This window comes from Physeter macrocephalus, chromosome 7, assembly GCF_002837175.3.
Source record: "Physeter macrocephalus isolate SW-GA chromosome 7, ASM283717v5, whole genome shotgun sequence".
Taxonomy (NCBI): domain Eukaryota; kingdom Metazoa; phylum Chordata; class Mammalia; order Artiodactyla; family Physeteridae; genus Physeter; species Physeter macrocephalus.
Window position 1 is genome coordinate 14,117,429 of NC_041220.1, and position 20,082 is coordinate 14,137,510.

The window sequence follows — 20,082 nt, forward strand, 5'->3', positions numbered from 1 at the left end:
TTTTAAAAAAGTTTATTTTATTTTTTTTAACATCTTTATTGGAGTATAACTGTTTTACAATAGTGTGTTAGTTTCTCCTTTACAACAAAGTGAATCAGTTATACATATACATATGTTCCCATATCTCTTCCCTCTTGTGTCTCCCTCCCTCCCACCCTCCCTATCCCACCCCTCTCATGGTCACAAAGCACAGAGGTGATCTCCCTGTGCTATGCGGCAGCTTCCCACTAGCTATCTAATTTACATTTGGTAGTGCATATATGTCCCTGCTACTCTCTCACTTCGTCACAGCTTACCCTTCCCCCTCCCCATGTCCTCAAGTCCATGCTCTAGTAGGTCTGTGTTTTATTCCCGTCCTACCACTAAGGATTCCCTTTACTTTTAATATTTGATTTCTAAGTGCAGATATCAAATAAAATGTCATTTTATTTGGACTCCACAAGACTATTTGAATTTCCCAAGTTTCAGGCTTTATGCCACAGATGAAGAAAGCTCAACAAGTATCCTTTCTTATGGGTGATAACAACTCTAACCAAGGGTAAAGACTTCAAGGACACAAACCTGCAATTAGCCTTTTCAGTCATGAATTTACTGTTCTACTTTTGTTATATGTATTAACATCTTTCGGTCTTTAGCTATCATCTTGTTCATATTTTATTATTTTTTTTCAATTAATCATTTTGTCTAGGAAGTTCCCATTTGGTTTAAAAATGAATATTTTATTGTGCTTTCAGCTTTTAAAAGCTGAGTGAATATTTCCTTTGCTTTGAAGAAGAAAATATCCAAAATGCATTATAACTGCTTTTGAAAAAATGTGTTCCAGATATCAGAGGTTAGCCTATTCTGAGTATATTACATCAGGAAAATAGCTCAGGTCATACCCAAAGGGTATGTTTGTACTACACTGAAAGTTTAGAAATATTGCATGGTGAGAATTAGTGGTTGGCATAAAAATCTGCCTGATATGATAATTAATTGAATCCTGTTAAGCCATTCACATATTGATGTACCTAGGCAAATGTAGTATTATATCTCTTTATTTTTACTCTTAGCATAAACCTAATTTATTTTAAAAGGATTATTAACTCCATACAAAACATATATTCATTTAACAAATATTTACCCACCTAAAAGGGGGCAGGAACTGTTTCTATGTTAGAAACTATACAATAAGGAAGAGGAAAAAAACAAAAATATACAAAAAATATATGATAAATTATGATTTTTAAAGAATACAGTGACTGAAAGAATGAGGTTGTGAGAAATTATTTTAGATAGAATGGCAAAACGTATTTGTGAGGAAGTATAATCTGAGGAGAAACTTAAATAAATTAAAAGGAAGGTCATTTTTAAATTAAAGAGCAGAGAATTCCAGGCATAAAAATTGCAAGTACAAAAACCCTAGGACAGAAATCAGCGTAACTCCATGCAAGAAATTGCAAGAAGGCCATTGAGAGGGTGGAAAAATGTAAGTCAGGAAATTGACATGAGATCAGTTCATGTAGGACCTGATAGGCCTTGGTAGAGATTTGGGGTTGCTTTTTTTTTTTCTCTGAGAGTGACAGGAATCCATTGGAAGTTTGGATCCCAGGAATATCATGATTTCATTTTCAAAGAGCACCATGGAGATAGACTTAGGAGTGGTAGTGCATAGAATGTAAACAAGTAAACCATTTAAGTGGTTTAGTAGTACAGTCAAAAGAAGATGTGACAGCACTGGAAGTGAGGAGATGAGGTAGGATTTGGTATGTGGTTTGAAGATAAAGGTGACAGGGCTTGCTACCAGATGGGATGTTGGAAAGTTTCTAAGTATTTGGTCTGAGAAATAGAGTGAAGAGTGGTGCTATTCCCTGAAATAGTGTAGACTGGGGTGTTAATTCAAGAGTGAAAATAAAGCATTCTGATTCAGATGTGATAAATTTCAGATGCCCATTAAATTCCAAGTGGAAATTACGTAGGCATTTATCTGTAGCTCTCTAGAGAGAGTAAAGCTTGAAATATAAATCTGAGAGTCATCAAAGTATACTGTAGATAATATTCAACATCAGGGGACTTGAGATTAGCTGTGGTTGGAATGTGGACAGAACAGAAACAGTTTAAAGTCTGAGCCCAAGGACACACCAACATTTAGAAGATGGAGAAGAAGATTCTACAACAAGATTATAAAAGAGTGGTGAGTCAATTCGGAGTAGATCAAAACACATGTGATGACGCTGAAACCAATAGTAATATGTGTTCTCCCAAGATTATTAATAACCTATGATTCTGGGGAATTTAACAAAAAATAATCTTTTAATATTATTTATTAAACTAGAAATCTGAAAAGTTATGTTAAATATAAGCATAATAGTATTACTATCTCCTAACTAGTAAATAGTCAAGCCCTTGGATATAAAGTGTATATCTGAGGTTGTAATAAGAGGGTAATTCTAGGGTTGAAGAACAAGGTGGAAGAAATATCATTTAAACATGTTATACTAAATATTTATCATGCGTCTATATGACTGAGTCTCACATAGTCTCATAAACCAGATTCAAATATGAAGTGATGAACGTAAGCAAAATACAGAGATCCATGCTGATGTTATGTGAAAGATTTCTCATTACTTAAAATTTAACTTGCTCTTGAATGTGTATGACTTCAGATTCTCAATAAATACTTGTTGATGTTCTTTTATTCTCTTTGCTTCTTTCCACAGGTGGGGAAGTCCCATATACAACTCTGGCTACCCGAATGATGATGGGGGCTTGGTGGCTATTTGCTTTGATTGTCATCTCATCTTACACAGCAAACCTTGCTGCTTTCCTCACTATCACCCGCATTGAAAGCTCCATCCAGTAAGTAGACAAAGATTCCACTTGATACAAAGCATGAGAAATGACAGGCGTGGCCAAAGCTACGTGATGTCGGTTAATAAATTTACAACTTCCTTTTGAGTAAAGGCTTAATTTTTTGATGTGCAGACATCACAACATAGTCCAACTCCTGAAAGTACAGTTTTGGTAGAGCATTCTTTGTACAATAAAATTCTGGGTATAATTTGGACATTGCTTCCCACATTTTCCTGGAAGGATAACACATATTCAGAATTTTAACCTTGACTGTGGGCAATATTATTAAAAAGAAGGAAAAGGATACATACTAAAATATATATATTTCAAGTTTGAGATGCTCAGTCTTTGCCTTGAGTCTGTCCCATTATGCACTGTCTGAGTAAATAGTTAGGTAGACACTGGATGATTGATAGATAGATGATAGGTAAGGAGAGGGAGAGAGAGAGAGAGAGAGAGAGAGAATGAGAATAGCTATCAAGAGGTAAAAGCACATTCTGTCTCTTCATTGCATTATAGCTAACGTGAGTATTATTGCTGCTGTTTTTCCAGCTGCAGTGGTGGTAAATTGCCATTAACTATAGTGTACTTTTGAATCCTGAAAGCTACCTAAGTCAGTGCTTCATTTCACAAATGACTTTCCCTGAGACTCCAAAAGCCTTTGATTTACCGTGGCCAGTTTTTCTTTATGTGGTTTCATGCCATAAGGTCAGGTCAGTGCCACAGTACAGCTTCTGCCTTATTAGAACATAGTGTTCTGTATACTGTTTTAAGAAAAAATTTTCTGAAAATTTTATTAATCCAAAATCAAGGTAGTTTGAACTTTTGTAAAGTTAAAAAACATTTATTTCTCGACAAAGTTGACAGTTCAAGATTAGAATAATTAACTTTGTCAAGGAATTAATTAGGGATTTACTTCATCCTTAAGAGAAAACATGAATTCTTCTTGCCTTTAAAATAGTATGTAAATGAATTCCATTAGTAGTTGCAAAATTATTATAGCACAATACTAAAATAAAATCAAGAATTAATGATCTAAAAAGAAATAGGGTCTTTTCTTCAACTGCTTGTGTATATAAATTGAAACCCCAAAATTCAGCTACTAATAGTCAATTATTTCATCCATTTTTGAAAATGATGTTCCCAAGTTCTCTCATCAAATCATAGTCTTCAAGTTGTTTTCCCAGTTATTTCTTTGGTGCAGAACCTTCATATCCTTTTAACTTACTACCCTTGTAGCCAGTTCTACATGTGACATACGTTATAAGTGATCCAGAGTGAAGCTCCTGGAAAATTTAAACTGATGACCGCATCAGAGTCCTATTTTAAGCAATAATGAAAATGATTACAACGTCCCAGCCCAAGAAATCAATGAATTAGTAAAATTGTGCAAATAATAATTAACATCTAATGAGCACTCACAAGATGCCAAACTTTGTACTAGATGTTTAACATGCATTGGCTTATTTAGTACTTACAACCATCTTCTGGAATGCATACTACTTATTAATAGCCCATTTTACAACTGAAGTTGAAAAGATAAGTAACTTGCCTCAAATCATGCAGCTAATGAGTGATTGATTAAAGACCAGACTTTAAATCTGTCTCATTCCTGAATCTATGTTCTAACTATGCCACACTAGTCCCTGTTCCACACCCTTGTACATTTATATGGCCAGTTGTTTTTTAGGGAACTTTATAAAGGATGTGTCATAGCCTCATTCATTGCTAAGTATAGTGATGTAAAGGATGACATTATTCAAATCCTCAATTTGTCTGAGGAAATAAAGTATCAAAAGTTAGGAGATTTTTGTGTTGGGTCGATTCTGTAGGCATATATCCCAGCATGAGATAATTACATCTATAATTGATACCTGCCACTCAGGGTAAGAGTGCTTGCCAGACCGGTCAGTGGAAATCACATTAAGAAAAATAGTTTTAAAAAATTAAAATGGGGGCTTCCCCGGTGGCGCAGTGGTTGAGAGTCCGCCTGCCGATGCAGGGGACACGGGTTCGTGCCCCGGTCCGGGAGGATCCCACATGCCGCGGAGCGTCTGCGCCCGTGAGCCATGGCCGCTGAGCCTGCGCGTCCGGAGCCTGTACTCCGCAACGGGAGGGGCCGCAACAGTGAGAGGCCCGCGTACCAAAAAAAATTAATAATTAATTAATTAATTAATTAAAATGGAGTATTTTAATCTCACTAATATACTTCTTGTCAACTCTGTTTAACATGTTATATTTTAAGAGTACTTAAAGTACATAGGTTTTTACTATGTAGCTCAGATCTGACTTTGAAACATTTTAAAATAAATGAATGAAGAACATTTTAAATAACTGATTTTATGCAGCATATGACAATAATCATAAATAATAAAAAATTATGGATATTATTCACTGATAATTTATTAAGCATATATATATAAATATATATATCCCCTTTAGTACTCAAAATTACCCTAATAATACTGCTACTACTATTATTCCTACTTTGTAGATCAAGAAACAGAAATTTGGAAGTTAAATGCTCACTAGCACACAGTGAATAGTGTCAGAGCTGGAAATCTAACCTACATCAATCCAATACCAATTTATGACTTTACCTACTGACGTTTTTCTTTATCTTACAATTTGTTTCTTGCTGGTTCTTAAGATTTGTTTGCTTGAGTCTCTCTTTCACTGAGGTTGCAGGCCTCATGGTGTGTGTATATCTGAGCTATTTAGTCATTACAACTTTGCCAGCATTCGTTAGTATCTAGTCATACAATAGAGGTGGGAGCAAAAGCCTCTATCAAATTTTTACACCCATAGGATTTTCTAAAGTAAAGTCTAATGGAAAAAGATCCTAACTGCACATGATGTTTCCCTCAGGTGTAGTTTCCCACAATCCAAAATAACTGAACATTCATTTTTTTAACAAATTATTTCTTTCTAATGCCAATTCACATTATTAAAAGTCAACATTGGGTATAATGAATCTCCCCTTCCTTCTAATCTTTTCACTAGGTTAATTATGAAAGGGGAAAATCAGAGCCAAATAAGTTAAAAGAGACCTGATTCCCTCTCCAAACTTAAAGATAGCTTCTAATTTCATGCTTCAGCTGTGTTGGTAAACATATTTGTAATGTTTCTTGGAAACATTCAAAGTTCCATTTATAACTAATGTCAAACTTTCTTGGAAAATTCTAAGTCTAATTTTTCTTAGAAAAGCAAAAACTTTTTTCACAAAACCATCCATTGTGATTCTTCTTAATCATTCACATTCATGAGATTTGCTCATCGTTAAATGAAGCAGTGCTCATCAGGGTACCTTTTCCCAGCCCAATTGCTGTTCCATTAACAAACATATACCATCCACATCTTTATTCCCAAAATTCAAAGTCACTTCTCCACGCCAGGAGAGGCAGAGGTGGCTAGAGGAATGTCAAGTGAGAGAGAGAGGAAAGCTACTTTTAAACAGGTGGTTGACCTGGTGCTTGGTAGGTGAAATCCAATAGATTTATTCTTAGGAAGCTAAATACCTTTTATAAAATTTACCCCTTTTTCAAAATTAGATATTTATTGTCATCTAGCCTTCCAGTTGGCCCTTACCATTAATAAAAATGTTGAAAGTGAATTTTCCCTGAAGGATATAACTCACAAATTAATTTCATATCCCTTCAGTGATGGTGCAGCCCAACATAACTATGTTCTGCTGCTGTATATGATGTAATGTGACAGATTGCAACACAGTTGAGGATGGCTATTGATGTATACAGTTCAGTTTCTAAAAAGAAATTTATATGCAATTTCTATAAAACTCTAATGACATCTGGGCTTTTTCATTGTCACTAAAACAGTAATAACAAGTACCTAAATTGTTTTCAAATACTTAAAAAATGGAACATACTTTTTTCTGCTGGTAACCAGGCTAAAAGTGGCAATGGTAAAATGGAGCATATGAAGCTATGAAGGTATTTTCGAGTAAATACTGGGTAATAATATCATAAATATTAACTGTAATAGTCTATTGTGATGCAATTTTCAAAACCCTACTTATTTCACATATAAAAGTGAAGATAGCTATGGGGGAAATCATAGTTTTATGGTTATAGTCATTAATAACTTTAGAGCCAGATTGGCGTATGGTGATAAAACTTGAGGTCTTTCATTTCCTGGGGCTAAAAGTAAGCTTGGGTCTATTCAAAGGGATCCCAACATCGCACCATATTTTTATGTTTAATGCGTTCATTTTTCATAACACTTGACATTGGACTAAACAAAATATTGAGTTAATACAGCCAGTGAATAAAACTAATTTGGGATAAATTTCTTCCCAAGTGTATGCAAAAAGAGATTGCTAAATATGCTATTCACTGGAGGAGACCATACCAATCACAGGATTTTTGTATTCATCTTTATTTACATTTAGAAAAAGAAAAAATTATTGGGCAACTGTTTTTCTCAGTGCCACACAGTGAGTATCACTGGGCTTAGAAATGTGTCTGTCTCCCAGTCTAGGGAAACAGAGAATGGTAGCAAGTGCTCTCTAATGAAATGATTTATTCCTTTCCTTTGCCCCCATGCAGCTATGTAACTATCTTTGGTACGTTACTATTAACAAGATCGTTATAATCATGCTCTCGGAAATGGAGGTATTCCTAACTATAAAAACTCCTAAATAAATATATTCGTTTCATTTAATTAGTTCAACTAATTAGGTATCTATATACAGTTGACGCTTAAACAATGTGGGGTTTAGGGGCACCAACTCCCATGCCATCATAAATCCAGGTATAGCTCTTTTTCTTTCAGTTTCATTGAGATATAATTGACATTCAGTACTGTATAAATTTAAGGTGTATGACAAAATGATATGACTTACATGCATCATGAGAGGATTACCACAATAAGTCCAGTGAACATTCATCATACCATAGACACAAAAGAAACAGAAAAATTATTTTTTCTTGTGATGAGAACTCCTAGGATTTATTCTTTTAACATTTTTCAGGTATAACATACAGCAGTGTTAATTATATTTATCATGTTGTGAATTACATCCCTAGTACTTATTTACCTTATGACTAGAAGTTTGTACCTTTTGACTAACTTCATGCATTTCCCCCTCTCCCCACCCTCCCCTCTGGTAACCACAAACCTGATCTCTTTTTCTCTGAGTCTGTTTCTTGGCTACTGTAAATAATGCTTCAGTGAACATAGGGGTGCGTAATCTTTTCCATTCAAAAGAACATAATCTTTTCAAATTAGTATTTGCACTTTATTTGGATAAATACCCAGGAGTGGAATTGGTGGATCGTATGCTAGTTCTGGTTTAAATTGCTTGAGGAACCTCCATACGGTTTTCCATAGTGGCTGCACCAATGCACAGGGTTTCCTTTTCTCCACCTTCTCACCAACGCTTATTACTTGTTGCCTTTTTGATAATAGACATTCTGACAGGTGTGAGGTGGTAGCTCATTGTGGTTTTGGTTTGCATTCCCTGGTGATTAGTGGTGTTGAGCATCTTTTCATGTGCCTGTTGGCCATCTGTATGTTAAATGTCTGTAATTTATACAGACATTTGGAAAAAATGTCTATTCAGAGTCTCTGACCATTTTTAATCTGGTTGTTTTTTTTTTAATGTCAAGTTGTATGAGTCCTTTGGATATTTTGGATATTAACCCCTGATCGGGTATATCATTTGCAAATATCTTCCCCCATTCAGTAGGTGGCCTTTTCATTTTGTTGATAGTTTCCTTCACTGTGCAAAAGCTTTTTAGTTTGATGTAGTCCCATTTGTTTACTTTTGCTAATCCATGTATAACTTTTGAATCTCCCAAAACTTAACTAATAATAGCCTAAGGTTGACTTGAAACCTTACCAGCAACATAAACTCTTAATTAACACGTATTTTGTGTGTTATATTTATTATATACTTATTTTTACAATAAAATAAGCTAGACAAAAGAAAATATTATTAAAAAATCATAAGGAAAACTATTTATGGTACATATATGATTTTAATGAAAAAAAGTCCACGAATAAGTAGACCCTCACAGTTCAAACCCACGTTGTGCAAGGGTCAACTGTAGATATTTAAACACTGTGCTAGGCATTTAGTCTATAAAGGTAATTAGGTATTACCCCTGAGTCACAATTTATTCGGGGAGATAACAGTGTAGAATTCAATGACATAGGGCTCTGATAAATTATTTATAAAATGCTGTATGAACACAGGGAAGGAGTGATTTAAGTCAATAACTTGGAGAGAAGGGGAGGAGAGAGGAAGAAAACTATTAGGCATCACAGAGGTTCTCTTATGTATCATCGGAGAGTTTGATCTTAAAGGATAAATTTCAGCATATTGAAGGAGTGGCTTATAGCAGAGGTATGAAAGAAACTCCTAGGAGAATATCTAGCAAAGGGTAGGTTATCAAAATGTGTTCATTTCCTTCATGGATTGAGATAGGTGATGTGAGGGTGACAGGAAGTGAAATAGAAAAGGAGGGTGGGACCGCATCTTGAAGGGCATGCTAAAGCTTGTTATGGAATTTGGAGTTTTTCCTGGAGATAATGAAGAGTGACATCATTTAAGAAAGACAGCTTTATCTGGAGAGGAGGATGGGCCAGAGAGAAAAAATGGAGGAGCATATGGAAACTCATCGCAGGTATCTAATAAACGTATATTTATGGCGTTTAACAGTATGTCTCTACTTGATACAAACCTGATCCACATATCTTCTTGTTTCTTGGGCTCCTTATTTGGAAATATCTAAGGATTAAGGGTAATTTAAGAGAAATCTGGCTTGAGAAACTTTATATCCCTAGGCTAACATTTACATTTCTTGTGAATGTAGGAATATTGCCTCCGTTTATTTTTTTAAGATATTTAAAGAGAGGATGTGATTTACTACCTCTTAGTTAAATAGATAGGGACGAAGAGAGTTACTAATGTGAGGAAATTCTAGAAATCACTCTGGTTAGGCTACTTTTCAGATGCAATTTTGCCCAAAATTTGCATCTCCAGGTTTGCTATCCCTGGACCCCATCCTGCCTATTAATTACTTTTAGCCTTGAGCCATCAGAAGAGAAATAAGATATTTTTATTCCATCTTAATACATTTTCTTCTTATAAAAGTAACACAAGGCTATTTTGAGAAAATTAGAAAGTAGAGTAAAATTTTGAAGGACAAAGAATTAATAATCCATAATTTGTCATAAAGCAGTAAGTTCTGTTAATATTTAAGCAAACTTTCTTTTAGCTGTTTATTTTGAAGCAATTATATATACACAGGAAATTGCAAAGTCAGTGCAATTATAGCACAGAGATATCCCATATACCCATAACCAAGTTTCCCCCAGTGGTTACATCTTCAGTAATTACAGTACAGTATCAAAATCAGGAAATTGACATGGGTACTAGGTATACATATAGCACTGTGCCATTTTATCACAAGTTTAGAATCTCTAACCACCACTGCAATACAGAACTACTCCATCATTACAAAAATCTCCCACATTCTACCCCTACATAGTCACACTCACATCTTCTTCCCCACCATCCCCAGCTCTTGGTAACCACTAATGTTCTCCACTCATTCTAAGAGTGTTATATAAGTTGAATCATACAGTATGTGGCCTTTTGAAATCAGCTTTTTTTTCACTCAGCAAAATGCCCTTGAGGTCCATCCAAGTTGTTGCATGCATCAGTAGTTCATTGTTTTTTATTGCTGAGTGGTATATACCTATTTTTGTTGTTTCCAGTTTGTTCAAAATTTACCTATTGAATAGCATTTTTGTTGTTTCCAGTTTTTAGCTATTACAAATAAAACTGCTAAGAACATTTATGCTCAGGCTTTTGCATGGATGTTTTCCTTTCTCTGGCATAAAAGACCAGGAGTGTGATTGTTAGATAGTGAGGTAGGTGTGTGATTAGTTTTTAAGAAACTGCCAAACTATTTTCCGGAGTGCCTGCACCATTTTCCATTTCCACCAGCAACATATGGAGGATCCAGTTTCTCTGCATCCTTGTCAGCATTTGGTGCTGTCACTTTTTAAAATTTTAGCCCTTCTGATAGGAATGTAGTAATATCTTACTGTCATCTTAATTTGCATTTCCCTAGTGACTAGTGATGTTGAACATCTTTTCATGTGTTTTTTGTCATCCTTATATCCTCTTACATGAAAGGTCCCTTTATGTCTTTGTCCATTTTCTACTTGGACTGTTTGCTTTTTTACCATTGAGAGTTCTTTACATATTCTAGATACAAGTTCTTTGTCAGACATGTGGTTGGCAAATATTTTCTCTTAGTCTATTCCTTATTTTTTTTCATCCTCTTTGCAGGGTCTCACATAGAACAAACATTTTTAATTTTGATGAAGTCAAATTTACCAATTACTTTTTATGGATTGTACTTTTGACATCGTGTCTAAGACTCTTCAAGGAACTCCTAGGTCCCCAAAATTTTCAACTGTTTTATGCTAAAACTTTTATAGTTTTACATTTCACATTTAAATCTATCATCCATTTTGAGTTAAGTTTTCTACTAGGTGTAAAGTTTAGGTTAAGGTTCATTTTTTGCCTATGGATCTTCAAATGTCCAGGAGTGTTTTCTGAAAAAAAAACCAAAAGAACAAACTATCTTTCCTTCATTCAATTGCTTGTGCACTTTGTAAAGAAAAATCAGTTTGCATACTGCGTGAGTCTATTTCTGGGTTCCCTATCCTGTCCCATTGATCTAAGTATCTGTCTCTCTGCCAATAGCATAGATTTGATTACTGTAGCTTGAAATTGAGGATAGGGATTCCTCCCACTTACTCTTTTTTTTTTTTTCAGAATTATTTTAGCTATTCTACTTCCTTTGCCTTTCCATATAAATTTTAGAATGATCTTGTCTATATCTGCAAAAAAGTAATGCTAGAATTTTAATAGGAATTGCATTAAACCTGTATATTAATTTGGGGAGTATTCACATCTTTACTATGTTGAGTCTTCCAATTTATGAACACAGTATATCTCTCTGCTTATTTAGATTTTTAATTTCTTCTATCAGCATTTTGTAATTTATAGCATATAAGTCTTATATATGGTAGAGTTATACCTAAGTATTTTTTTATCCCAGTGATTATAAATGGTATTGGATCTTTGAATTTGGCTTCCACATATTCATTGCTAGTATAAAAATATGGTTTTTTATATGCTTATTTTATCTTGTGATCCTGATGTGAGTTCGGGGGTTCTAGGAGTTTTGGTAGATTCTTTGGGATTTTCTATGTAAACCTTCATGCCATTTACAAAACTGAGCAGTTGTGTTTCTTTCTTTCTCACCTGTATGCCTTTTATTTCCTTTTGTTGCCTTTTCTGTGCTGACTAGAACTTCTGATACTATGTCAACTAAGAATGGTGAGAGTGGACATTTCTATTTTGTTCTCTGTCTTGGGGAAGCATTCGGTCTTTCACTATTAGGTGTAAGGTTAGCTGTAGGGTTTTTGTAGGTATTCTTTGTCGAGTTGAAGAAATTCTTTTCTATCCCTAGTTTTCTATGTGTTTTTATCACGAATGGATGTTAGATTTTGTCAAATGCTTTTTTTCCCATCAATTGATATGCTCAGATGATTTTTTCTCCTTTAGCCTGTTTGGTGGATTGCATTGTTTGATTAGTGAACTATTTTCAGAATGAGGTAGAGGCTAACTCTGTTTCCCCCTCCTATTTCTTTTCCACCTTTTTTCCTAAATCTTGCTTTTCTTCTTAATTTTCTTCCGTCTATTGATATGAGGCAATAAAAGAGCCTGACTTTCCCTGCCTGCAGATCTACTTATTATTCTCTTTTCTCCTACCTCAGCTATTGCTTCCTTCTATCCATTATCTTCCCATTCAAGTTTACCCTCCAGAGTGTAGAGTCCAGACAGTTACCTTCTTACATCCTTAAAATTGGCTCTAAGGCCTCCATTATTACCTAATTCTATCAAAGTAAAGTTCAATTCCATCAGCAGAGCTTATTAAACCGTTCAAAAGCTGATCAGCTTCTTTTTTGCCTACTAGCATCAATTAATTCATTCTCACACTTGTTCATGCTCCAGTCAAGCCAAACTTTTCTAGGATATTTCATGCTTCTTTGGAGTTTCCATGCTGCTCCTACTTGCTGAAATGACCCAGAACTGCATTCTCCTCTTCTGGCATCTTCCGTTAGCTCAGGCACAATTAGTCATTACACATGTGTCTTCTCTTTGAGAGTGTACATTTTTCAAAGACAAGGACTATGTCATATTCATATTTGTTCCCCTAATCCTTCTCAGAGTGCCTGGCGCAGAGTATTAATAAGAGCAGCTAACAATGAGTGCTTGCCATGTGACAGACACTTGCCTAATGCTTTGCGTAGATTTTCTCATTTAATCCTCATAATAGCCCTATGAGAGATATATTATTTTCATCTCCTTTTTGAAGATGACGAAACTAAAAGCTATGGTAGTAAACTCGGGCAGTTGGCACTAGAACCTCTGTCTTCACCAGTGGGTCATACTGTCTGCAATTAGCAAATACACTAAATCTTTACTGAATGAAATAAATAAATAATATATTCGTGAATACATGAATGAATGAAAACCATCAGTATCATTATAAGTTTCTTTGAAAAATAAAGATTTGCAGAAAAGAATTAATGGCTGAATTATATTTAGCTAAGTCAATTCCAGATATTTCTAAGTTGCATGGTATCCTAGAAACAGACACCAGAGCCATGGATTCAAATAAATTTGCATTTAAAATCTCTCCCACTTAGTAGCAAATGATCTTGTCATTTTCCGTAATTATTTTAAGCCCTATTTTCCCTAAGAGTAAGAAGAGAATGGGTTCAACTTCATAACTTTTAGTATAAAGAATAAATGGGGGGGAAAAAGACATAAATAACAGCACAGTTCCTGGACACGCCCTACCTAGGATTTGCTTCCATTTTTCTCCTTGTTCCCAGGAGCTCATGTAAAATTCCTTGAACTCTTCTTCCCTTCACTCTCATTTTTGGTGGTACTAATAACTATTCTTTTTACCATTTCGTCCACAATTTCATACACTCAATTATTTCTTTTACCTGGTTCAACTAAACCTCAAAGTTCCCTGTTTCTGCTGCTATTGTTTCTGACACAGCTACCACCGCCCTGCCCTACTTCGTGGGTGTTGTCTTCTTGCCCTGCCCCTTAATCCTCCAAGCCCCTCAAAGGTAAAAAACTGTCTCTCAGCAAGCCTTATCTGATCTTAAGCCTAAATAAGGACTTAGGAGGGAGATGCAAGAGGGAGGAGATATGGGGATATATGTATATGTATAGCTGATTCACTTTGTCATAAAGCAGAAACTAACACACCATTGTAAAGCAACTATACTCCAATAAATATGTAAAAAAAAAAATAAGGACTTAGCCAAATGATTCATTCTGTTGTCTCACTTTAGCTTAACTATCATGAAGATTAAGTTGCTACTGTTAGTGACTAACACTAAACCCAGGTCAGGATGTCTATTTGTCAGGCACGTTTTCTCTTTTAACTCATCTTTCATGACCCCTCTCGTAACCTGTAGCTGTATACCACTTCCTCTGTGCAGTTTTCCACAGAGTTTTCATAACCGAATTTAGTGGCTCCCTTCTCTGAATGCCTTTGCATCTACCTTGTTTACACTCTAAGCAACATCTAGCCTTGTACTGGAGTATTATGCTACTTGTTTTACCTTCCCAATTACAATATACATTCTCGAGGATGGTGTTATGACTTGTATTAACACAGTGCTTTATGTAGTACCTTATTGAGTACACAGTTGGTTACAAGTAAATATTCATTGAATGAATGAACCAGAAAAGGATTTCTTAGAATCTGGCTTGAGACTATGGAACTCCATGACTTGTTTATAACCTCATAAGAAATCAGAAAGAAATATGAAAGCCATTTCTTTGTCCTTTTTTTCCAGGATAAGACAGGGAGCCCAGAATGGTATGTTCTCTCAGTTTCCTTAGTGTCTCACCCACTTCAGTCTTTCAGTAGGAGGCTACTTCTTAGCTCTCAGCAGGGAGTTGCACACTTTATTAGGAACAGCCAAAATCAAGGTGGCTGGAGTGAGCTGGGCCTGATTCATACTGCTTTTTATGTTTTGGTTTAGTATAGAATTGTATAAACTTAGCTCCAGAGTACACAGTCATGGCAGACAGAGGAAGACATTCATCTCCTTTCTCTATATTGTTCAATGTCAAAATGGCTTGCTTGTCAAAGCCCTTAAGTACTAGAGTGATGGATGTTTTATAAACATATAGCCATCTAGATGTTATAGGCAGGATTTTGTCTTTCTTTTTGGAAAACAAAAACTCTCAGAAGTATGCTGGTCTTTCAAAGCCACTCTTCAGTGAGGATTTAATTAAAAGTTGTCTCCAACTTTATTTGTGACTCCCAGGAGCAGGGCTATTTTAGCATTGCTATAGACTCTGTTTACACTGAGCTCACCGAGAAGAAAACTTTGCCAAGCTAATAAGCTCCCACAACCCCTAAGATGATCTCCTTCTTCTGGACAAGCTGAATCATTCTAAACAAGTCAAATCCTCACCTCGTTGTCTCTCTCCCAGCCTAAGTCATCTAAGCCTAAAAACCTATTAAGTACTCAAGAATGTAAATACCTGTATCCTCTCTATTTCTTGTTATTTTCCTGCCTTACCTGAAGTCAGCCGAATAAATAACTTCTGTCTACCACAAGCATGAGAATATGGTAAAACTCTTATACTTCGGAGCCCTCTGCTCAGTCATTTTAGAGGAGCCAGTGCACATGGGGCTGGCTTTCGTGAAATTAATGTAGAAGAGTAAAGAAGATGTGGTACATGTATACAATGGAATATTACTCGGCCATAAAAAGGAATGAAATTGGGCCATTTGTAGAGACATGGATGGACCTAGAGACTGTGATACGGAGTGAAGTAAGTCAGAAAGAGAAAAACAAATATCATATATTAACGCATATATGTGGAATCTAGAAAAATGGTACAGATGAAGTTATTTCCAGGCCAGGGATAGAGATGCAGACGTAGAGAACAGACATGTGGACACAGTGGGGGAAGGGGAGGGTGGGGATGAACTGGGAGATTAAAATTGACATAAATACACTACCATGTGTAAAATAAATAGCTAGTGGGAACCTGCTCCATAGCGCAGGGAGCTCAGCTCAGTGCTCTGTGGTGACCTAGATGGGTGGGGTGTGGCGGGGAGGGAGGTCCAAGTGGGAGGGGATATAGGTATACATACGGCTGATTCACTTCACTGTACAGCAGAAGCTAACACAACATTGTAAAGCAATCATACTGCAATAAAAAAATTAAAATTAAAATTTTTTTAAAAATTAAAATAAAAATTTAAAATGTAGAAGTGTAAGTGATGGACCTGAGTGACAGTGGAATATGTAGGCAGAGCTGTTCAGCAGAACACTGCCGAAGAGGACTGGAGACTTAGCTTTGAGTGTTCAAGTCTCTTTCCTGCTTCTGAATAATAAGGTAAGTTTTGAAACCACTTTGTACCTTTGTTTTCCGTCTTTGAAAATGTGATCCATTCCTTCTCCACAAGTATTTGTCCCACGGTTTGAATTCAGTTACTTTCAGTGTCTCTTCAACTATAAACTTCTCTATCAACTACACAAGTGTGGTATCTTATTAAACAAGATCTAAGATAATGATAAAAATATATTCACATAGATTACTCAATAAAAGAAACCCTAGACTGAAAGGCAGAACTGAAACGAAACTCTTTTTCACCATTTTTCTCATTCTGTTTTTCTTGTCCCACCTTCCTTTCCCAGGGCAGCACGCCATCCTGCCAGCGATCCTGGTGTGCTGACCTCCACCCTCCGCTGAGTACCTGCTTGACCCCATTAGTTCTCTGATTCTCTTAGCTCCTCCACAGCTCCTATCATCTAAAGACAGTCAATTTATTTTTAATGGCTTTCCCCTCCACCCCGCCCCCACACACACAGGCACACACCCACTACACACATCCCCAGTACAGCCCCTATTTCTCCAACCCTGATCTTTTAGCATAAGGACAAGCTTGGAAATCACCAGATGCCCCAGATCATGGCAAGTCTCCAAGAGGGCACAGAACAAGATCTGCAGCCAGCTGGCTGGGCTGCTTTTTCAGATGACGATTGTCATTTTCTGAGGCGGATGCAGAACTCTCAACATTTGCTACTGAATGGAGGGTGGGGAGCACATTTAAAAAACAGTTCGGATATTTATAATGTGAGTGACTGTGCATAAGACCTGACTCTGAGCATCACGACACGCATTGTATATCTGCTTTTAGTGGACATTTCTCAGAAAAGATACATACCTAACTGGGAATAGAGGACAGTTTCTCTGGATGATTCAAAACAATCTTTTTCAGAGAAATCCAGAGACCTACTGTACTGCGAAGAAGGAACGTATCTTTTGTATTTGGGAAATTGTAACCTATCAATAGACACTTGGTCCCCTGCTCTGTATTATGAAGAGCGAGGATTTTTGTTTTAGTAAGAAAGATTCATTAGAAGCTTCACTGAAACAATGACCGTCCACCTTATTTTGACAGTAACATTTCACTGGATCTTCAAATAGGCTATTAAATTAGTCCTACTGTTATTTCTTTTTTTTTTTTTTTAAAGAAGATGTTGGGGGTAGGAGTTTATTTATTTATTTATTTATTTTGGCTGTGTTGGGTCTTCGTTGCTGTGCGAGGGCTTTCTCCAGTTGCGACGAGCGGAGGCCACTCTTCATCGCGGTGCGCGGGCCTCTCACTGTCGCGGTCTCTCCCGTTGCGGAGCACGGGCTCCGGAGGCACAGGCTCAGCGGCCATGGCTCACGGGCCTTATTTATTTATTTTGGCTGTGTTGGGTCTTCGTTGCTGTGCGAGGGCTTTCTCCAGTTGCGACGAGCGGAGGCCACTCTTCATCGCGGTGCGCGGGCCTCTCACTGTCGCGGTCTCTCCCGTTGCGGAGCACGGGCTCCGGAGGCACAGGCTCAGCGGCCATGGCTCACGGGCCCAGCCGCTCCGCGGCACGTGGGATCCTCCCGGACCGGGGCTCGAACCCGTGTCCCCTGCATCGGCAGGCAGATTCTCAACCACTGCGCCACCAGGGAAACCCCCCTACTGTTAGTTCTGATAAATTCTTCCTCTCTAGTTATTTCTTTCCACTATGAATAATTTGATAATGTGATTAATGTTCTGAGCTCTTTCAAAGACCTTATAGGGAAAAAAATTACAAATTACTATTGATTCCTCGTTTGAATCCACACTGTATTTTATTTGGGTCATTGTTTTATGTAGTAATATTGTGTATTATTGTTTCACAGCTTGTTAGTGGCCCAGCTGTGAGGTACTGATCAATGGTTCAGTTTCAGCCTTGGAGGGTATGTTGTATAAAGCTTTTTCCATAAGTCAGCACTGGCCCTGACTCTAATTAACATTTTCAGTGTTGATTTGAAGTATGGAATAGGGAGTAAGCTTATTAAATATGCAGATTACTTTATAATGAGTAGGGGTGATTATTGACTAGAACCACACTGTAAGAATTCATTAAGGACCTTGACAGATTAAACAATGTGATTAGAAGTGAGATGAAGTTTAATAGGGACAAATATGTGATAATTCACTCAGAGATGGAAAGAACAAACTCTGTGTACGTGTGTGTGTGTGTGTGTGTGTGTGTCTACAATAGTTTAAAATTGGGGGATGTAGGCAGTTTCAGAATGAATCATCTGTCAATTGTAAATTTGAAATGTAGCATTGGTGTTTATAAAGAAAATGACCAAAGTCACCTAGCAGTAGAAAAGTTGTTCAGGACTTTTAAACTACTGTGATCTATTTATAGGGTCCATAACTTATGCAAAAATTGCAAGAGAAGAGAAAAAAGATGGCTTAGTTAATTACAAAGTAAAAAAGAGAGTAATAGATCCTGAGAGTAAAAGTAAAGGGATTTAGTGTTTAACTCAGCAAAGAGAAGGCTGAAGGAAGAAAATGAAAAAGAAATGTTTTATTACATAAAGATACAGTGTTCTAGAGGTGGTGAGTAGCTATTGTCCATGTGACTGAGAACAAAATGAGAGGATTATTTGAAATAGGGGGGTTTTAGGTTAGGCATGAGTAAGGACTGCCTGGTGTTAAGTTTTCTAAGTCATAAAAATGTCTTAGGAAGAAAAAGAGTCAGTTTTGGAGGCTGGCTTATGTACCTTAAGGAATGTAATCAAATTATGTGATACCCCCAGGAACTCTTTCACCTCTCCGATGTTATGATTGCATTAGGATCCCTTCTTAACATCACTTAGAAATTTCTTGCTCCTCAGGGAAATTCATGGGTATTACTCAGGTCCTTCCTGTATTTTCAAGGATATAGGAACATGGAAATCTACTGTTCTACTATGGAAGCATATTGGATTATTTGAGGATATTGTCCTAACAAATTTTACAATTAGCTGACAATCAATAGTAAATGTAATGAAATGCTGGCCATACAAATATAGGATAATTCCATATTTGTTCATTTTGTCCTGTGTAAATAAATATTGCATCTTCATGATATGTAAGAAAGAAACTGCACAGGAAAATTGCAGAGCAATTGAATTCACAGAATATTCAGCCTTTTGCAATGGACTTTTGCTTAATTAGTATATATATGTGTGTGTGTGTGTGTGTGTGTGTGTGTATATCATGAAAGACTACTTTATTTGACTAATAGGCCATTTAAAATAGAGAACAGGGTCATAAATGATAATTCTGTCAGCAGGTGGAAAAATATAATGTCTGCCACATATCAGGATGCATGATATGACGAAATTATTTCCTAGCTTATAATGTGGGTCAACAAGTCAGGCAAGACAATCAGATTTTCAGATGACTGTTTTCTCGCATTTATTTAGCATTGTCATTTTGGAGAGAGTTTAACCATCATCTTTATTAATTACTGCCTCACAGCAGCAAGAAGGACAGAGTGCTTCCTCCTTCCTCTGGGTTCTCTAAAATGACCTATCATATCCACAAATCTGAATCGACTTCTCAAAAGTGTATGGGAACTGCAAGTCTCTCCAAGTGCAGGGGGATGTTCCCCCACCTAGGCCCTGACATCCATCTATCTCAAATGCATCTATTTTACATGAATTTCCAGTATTACCTGTGACCATCCTGTCTATACCACGTGGCAGATAGGGGTGCTCTGGACTACTCTCTTGGGGGAAATGTTCCTAAATCTCTCAGGAAAAACTTGAAAGTCATCTCCTGGGATGTA

At 36.5% G+C, this 20,082-nt stretch overlaps 1 protein-coding gene across 2 annotated transcripts in view; it reads left to right on the forward strand.

Moving 5' to 3' along the window:
* The window catches only part of GRID2 (glutamate ionotropic receptor delta type subunit 2), a 1,406,179-nt gene that overhangs the window by 1,149,983 nt on the left and 236,114 nt on the right, over positions 1-20,082 (forward strand). For both annotated transcript variants that reach the window (XM_024126697.2, XM_024126698.2), the window contains one exon: positions 2,700-2,838. In XM_024126697.2, the coding sequence (XP_023982465.1) occupies positions 2,700-2,838 (139 nt within the window). The remainder of the gene's footprint in view (positions 1-2,699; positions 2,839-20,082) is intronic.